The sequence below is a fragment of the Quercus robur genome, chromosome 6, assembly GCF_932294415.1.
Source record: "Quercus robur chromosome 6, dhQueRobu3.1, whole genome shotgun sequence".
In the NCBI taxonomy this organism is placed as follows: domain Eukaryota; kingdom Viridiplantae; phylum Streptophyta; class Magnoliopsida; order Fagales; family Fagaceae; genus Quercus; species Quercus robur.
In genome coordinates this window covers 52134358-52141027 of record NC_065539.1, presented here as the reverse complement: position 1 = coordinate 52141027, position 6670 = coordinate 52134358, and the positions used below count along the sequence as shown (strand labels likewise).

Here is a 6670-nt window from a genome sequence, read left to right as displayed (position 1 = left end):
TAGCCTTTATTCAAAGTTTAACGCAGCTTTCATGTAAAAGAGGTGGAACAATAAATTATAATGTGCCTTACTGTAGGTGGAGAAGCTTTTAGTGGATACAAGTTGGTAGCAATACCATGAATTGCATGTGTTGAGTATGGTATTGGAGCCAATCCGGTACAGAAACTTTTCCACTATAATGCAAATGAGACTGGAACCTGAATGTATGTACGTAGTCAAGTACCAAACATGTAAACTTTGTTTGGTAGGAGACGAAACTCCGTTGAAGTCTGGCACAGCCTAGGTCCTGCATAAAGAAGAGTCAATACCGCAATAGATGACAGTAAGCACTCCAATACTTAAGTTAGTTCTATACTTAGTAATGGGGAGAGAGAATGCGAGTTGGAGAGAGAGAGAGAGTCTAAACAAAGAATCTTCCTTCATTTTATAAGGAAATGTGTGGTTGTAGATGCATAGAGAATTGTGTGGTTGTAAAGACTTTATCATTTAATGTGATACACGATCTTACTATATATATAGTCCAAAATAGTGGGTTGACTACTAGCACCAGCGCTCAAGCAATTCTTATTTGAATTTATAAGGCAGCATCCATGAAAATTCCATTCTTGGTTCTATCTTTTTTCCTACAATGTTACTTCGCATCTAGTCTTTATCACCCCTTAGACCCTCTCGACACTACTGAAATTGACCAAATAAGGAACATAATTCAAAAGTCTCACCTTGCCTCTCTTCCTAACCTAACCTATCATTTTGTTGATGTTGAAGAACCACAAAAAGAAGATGTCCTCAACTGGCTTTCTAATAAAGGAATCAAACCTAATCGTCAAGCCAAGGTTGTCGTTCGAGCAAGGGGTGAGACGACCTATGAACTCATTGTAGACTTAACCGTTGGCTCAATCACATCAAACCAAGTCTACAATGGTTCTGGCTATCCTCCCCTCACTTTCATTGAACTTTACCGAGCTAGCAAACTGCCTTTGACGTATCCAGAATTCAACAACTCAATTCAAAGAAGGGGCCTAAATTTGTCTGAAGTTTCTTGTGTACCATTTACAGTAGGTTGGTTTGGTGAACGTGTTACAAAAAGAACTCTCAAAGTTGCATGCTTTTATCGTGGAGGGTCGGTTAATGTGTTTGCAAGGCCTATTCAAGGAATAACTGTACTTGTTGATGTTGATTCAATGAAGATTACAATGTACACGGATAGACTTAGAGCACCTGTGCCTAAAGGTGAGGGTACTGACTTTCAATCATCAAAAGGGAATCAAAATTCTACTACTTGTAACATAACAAATGGTGGGTTCACCATTGAGGGCCAAAATGTTAAATGGGGTAAATGGGATTTCCGTGTGGGATTCAATGCTCGGGCAGGTGTTATCATATCCACAGCTTCAATATTTGATGACAGAGAAAAGAAGTTTAGGCGTGTGTTGTATAGAGGACATGTATCTGAGACATTTGTTCCATATATGGATCCTACAAGTGAATGGTATTATAGGACATACATGGACATTGGTGAATATGGGTTTGGTCGTGCAGCTGATACCTTACAGCCATCGATTGATTGCCCAGGGAATGCTGCATTTATGGATGGATATATGGTTGGGCCAGATGGACAGGCACAAATGGTACCAAGGGCTATTTGCATTTTTGAGCGGTATGCTGGTGATGTAGCTTGGAGACATACAGAAATTAATGTTCCTGGCAAAGTGGTAAGTCTAGCTGTGTTCATTAATGGTTATTTATGGTTATGGTTTTGGGGAAAAAAAATTTCCCATGGATTTTGGGTAAATTATACTTTTTGGTCATTGAAATTTGGCGCATGTTCGATTTTAGAGTAAATCTTAGGTATTTCTGAAGTATGATGAATAGTACTCATTTTTATTACATTCATGATAAGTTCATCATGAATAAGAGATGAGGGAGTACCATTTCACTATACTTCGAAAGTACTTAAATATTTTCCTTGATTTTGTTCTTTCAAATCTTAGAAGCTTGGATTTGGTCACTGAAAATTCAAATAAGAAATATTTAGATTACTCCATCTATTTTTTTGCTTACATGAGTAATGGCACCTCATATTTTTGCAACCAAATCAAACCAACTACGTATTTAAAGGACTATAATCGAGCTAACCCTTACAAAAATTGAATCAACTCCGTATTTAGAAGACAAGATCAAACTTTTCCTACATTCTAGGGATGAAATTTTCCTAATTCTAAAAATCTCAAAGGCCAAATCCAAACTTTTTAAATTTAAACTATCAAAATCATACTTAATTCAAATTTTAGGGACCAAACACATAATTAAACCTTTAATTTTGTTATTGTGTTGTCAACATAAAGTGGTTATGTCTTGCAGATAAGAAGCGGGGAGCCGGAAATTACTTTGGTGGTTAGAATGGTGGCTAATGTGGGCAATTATGATTATATTCTTGATTGGGAATTCAAACAAAGTGGCTCCATCAAAGTTGGGGTGAGATTCATTTCTTTTGTGTTTTTAAAGAAAAATACTTCAATTTCATAATCGATGATTAGATGGACCTCTTGTGAAGAGTCTAGTGAATTAGCAACTGATATAAATGTTGGTAATGTATAAGAAAAGAAAGCCACATTATTTTTTATTATTATCACTCATTATAAAAATGTTTGTTCTTCGAAAAACAATCCAAGCTCATATTTACCCAGCCCAAAGCCCAAATTCTCATATGAAATACAGGCCTAGTTTTTGTGGCCAGAGAGAATGGGTCAGACTGAGCTTGGGCTGACTCATTGATTTTGAATTTGAGCGTTAATTCTAATAGCTTTTCTCAAGTACTTGAAGACCAAGGTGAAAAAAATAAAAAAACAGTACTTTATTATTGTAACATTACAAAGCAGTTCTAAAAAAAAAAAAAAAAAAAAAAAAAAAATCCTCTGCATAAGTTATTAGCAATTGTAGAAGAAAAATTCTAACAAATACAGTTTTTAAAGTCAGCTCATCTTGTTAGGCACAATAAAGTTTAACTTTTATTTGGCACAGCTTAATCAAACTCAATTTATTTTTAGGCGAAAATCAAAGCTATACCCTCTAATTCTAAACTTGGCGAATTATCCTTTTTTTTTTTAATCTAAAATTTATCTTTTGTCATTTTATTGATTAAACTTTAACATTTTCAATTAAATTGGCCATTCCCTATGTTTGTCATCTATAAAATCCATAGATGATAATGGATAATGGACGGTAGGAAAAACTTGACAAAAATGTTAAAATTTAAGGATTAAAATAACAAAAATGAAATAAATTCATGGAAAAAATTGATAATTTACTCAAACTCAAATGATAAAGTTTAAATTTTAACTTTATTTTTATCTTTAAAAAAAAATTACATATTATACAATGAGAAAAAGATCCTCTCCCATTGCAAATATTGTCCATTTTATAGTTTAGATTAGATTTTACATAATCTAAAAGTGTACAATTTTCCACGTGGTCATAGTGAATGATAGAATGACCCTACAATAAATGCACACTTACGAATATTTGGACCTTTTTTTTTTTTAGGTGGATTTGACAGGTATACTAATGATGAAGGCTACACCATACACAAATACCGACCAAATAGCGGAAAATGAGTACGGACCCTTAGTAGCAGAAAACACTGTTGCTGTACACCACGACCACTTACTCACATACTATCTTGACCTTGACGTTGATGGTATGGACAACTCCTTCGTCAAAGCCAAGTTACAAGCTATAAGAGTATCAAACCAGAACACAAACACTACTTCACCAAGAAAAAGTTATTGGACAGTAGTTAAACAAATTGCCAAAACTGAGGCAGAGGCTAGGATTCAGCTTGGCTTGGAGCCAAGTGAACTTTTAGTAGTGAATCCAAACAAGAAGACAAGGCTTGGGAATCATGTAGGTTACCGGCTGATTACTGGACAGCCAGTTAATTCTCTTTTATCTGATGATGATTGGCCCCAAATTAGGGTTGCTTATACAAAGTATCAACTATGGGTGACTGCCTATAACAAGTCGGAAAGGTGGCCTGGAGGTTTCTATGCCGATGGGAGTCGAGGAGATGATGGCTTGGCCATTTGGAGTCAAAGGTAAATTGTGATTGTCAATAGTATGATTCATAAATTTAAAGACATAATATTTCTCATAATTTTGTTTTTCTTTTTTTTACAAATGTTGACATGACTTGTTATGATTGTTACATAGTAATAATGGTGTCAATAGTAAATTCAGATAAGAGTGATATTACTCCTATCATAACAGGCTATGTTAGCGATTGTGAAAAAAATTGTGTACCTATAACTACTCTATTTTGATATGAAATAAAATTTGAAAATTTTTTTTTGGAGTTTTGATATGAAATCATGAGAGAAGCTTACAATAACACTACACTATGTCACAAAGACTTTTGAGTTTTGACCACAAAAGTTTTTAACTAATTATAAATTATATCACTATAAGATGAATGTTATTTAAATTCTATTGAACACACACATATATATATATATATATATATATATATACACACACACACACATTTTGATTCTCTGCTATGAAGGATCATGTAGCTCAGCTATAGTGAATCTAGGTGAAATTGTATTATGAAAATTAACATGTTATTGAACTCTTTCAAACAATCGTCATATCTCATACAACCAAATGACACTAGTTCAATTACACCTTCATAAATTAAAAAAAAAAAAAAAAATTCGATATGTTAAGTTTATAAGTATAAAATATGGTACAGTCTAATTAACAAAGTTGCAGTATGGAGTGTTAATTTTCATCAAGTTAACTAAGAGGACAACTATTGGTATGTGCAGGAACAGGGCAATTGACAACAAAGATATAGTTCTATGGTACACAGTTGGGTTTCATCACGTTCCATACCAAGAAGATTTCCCAGTGATGCCAAGTGTTCATGGTGGATTCGAGCTTCGACCCTCAAATTATTTCGAAAGTAACCCATTGCTCATATAGGAATGCTCTAAAACGTGGTAGTATAACAAGCTCAATGCCGGGATTATTATCTGGGTAGCACTAGTTTTTGAAAAAACTGAAATCCTTCTGCTCAAATTAGTTAAAGGAACCATGATGGATATGAGCTTGAAGGTTTGAATAAAAATACTTTGTTCCATTTTTATTTTTTTAGTGTTCTATTTTATGTTTCATCAATTATAATATGTTATTATTATTTTTTTCATTTTTAACTTTGGTTAGATACTGAGCAGAACATAAATGGTGAGACATAGGATTTTTATTCATTGAAGTTTCCTCAGTAGAACTTCTTCATGAAAGTTTGGTGTCTTTCACATGAATAATTCTAGGAATACATCATTTTCTACACTCAAATTCATACCTTACTTAATAAGTGTCAACTTGTATTTTGTGCATAAGTTGACACAACATGCTTAAGTACATGTGGTGGACCCAAGTGAAAATTTTGAAATCCAATCACAAATAGATACTTAAAAAAGGGTGTGGATTTGTATGTGGAAAGGGTTGTTTTTGTAGGACACTGAATATGAATTACCTATTAAGAGGTCAAAGTCTCGTACGTCCCCTCAATTTTTGTCTATTTAAACTTACATTTTTCACATTTTTTTGAACAATAGTTGACTTACTTTAATTTTTTTTTACACATTTTTAGATGATATATTGTGATTGGAATAATATTGACACAATATTTATTAAGTAAACTAGACCAATAAGAATAAATCATGTCAACAATCATAAAAAGTGTAAGTAATAGGTTATCTCCTATCAATCACATATACGAACTATGTACGGCTTATAAAGGTCAAGACTTAAGAGGTCTTTTTCTTTATGATTGGAAAATGATAGAGTTATAATTTTTTTTTTTTTTACAAATTATTGATATGATTAGTGGTTATCAGTAAGTGAAAAGTAATGTTTGTGGTGGGCTCAAATAACAAGAATATATATATAATAGATGAAACTGAGAGAAACTCTAATTAGAATTTCAAATTAGAGTTCCAATTTCGTGCCATGTGTCCTAAATTATATATTCTTAAAGAGTTTTTTTTTTCTTAATTTTATAATTAAATGTGGGACCACATCATAAATATTCATCCAAGTGAGTTATTAAGTACAAAAACCAAAGAGTCTAAAATAAATGAATCGTAAAAAAAAAGTGTTTCACAATAATTTTTTAAAAAATGGACAATTTACATTTTATACCTAATAATATCATTACAAATTTTTTTAAAGAGTTAACAAAATATAAAAATGACTATCAATAGTATTTAAGTTATATATATAAGAATTATATTATGCATTTTATTATATATCTTTAAGGGTATCCATGCATATGCATGAGATTACAAGCTAGTGTAAAATAATTTGTAACTATAGCATTAGTCCTTTACAATTACTGATACATTAATCCAAACTCTAGAGTGCAAGTGGTAGAGTCGTGGATGTCTATGAATTCTTGAGGTGTAGTAGGTCCAGGGACTTTTGTATGGGTCTAATACATAATATGTCATTTGCGATGGGATTTCATGGTCATTGGTGGATTCGGCTAACAGGATTGAGATTCAGTGCAAGGGCTGTCCTTGGATCAATTTAAGTGTAATTGCACTTAAAGTAAACGAAAAAGTCATTTACTTTGAGGTTAAATTGTAGACATTTGATTATGATTGTA

At 32.5% G+C, this 6670-nt stretch overlaps 1 protein-coding gene across 1 annotated transcript; it reads left to right on the top strand.

Moving 5' to 3' along the window:
* Positions 1-532: 532 nt before the first annotated feature.
* On the top strand, positions 533-5144 carry LOC126689389 (primary amine oxidase 1). Its single transcript, XM_050384568.1, has 4 exons — positions 533-1712; positions 2362-2475; positions 3544-4094; positions 4827-5144. The coding sequence occupies exons 1-4, from the start codon at positions 591-593 to the stop codon at positions 4981-4983; spliced, it is 1944 nt and encodes a 647-aa protein (XP_050240525.1). The 5' UTR covers positions 533-590; the 3' UTR covers positions 4984-5144.
* Positions 5145-6670: the final 1526 nt, after the last annotated feature.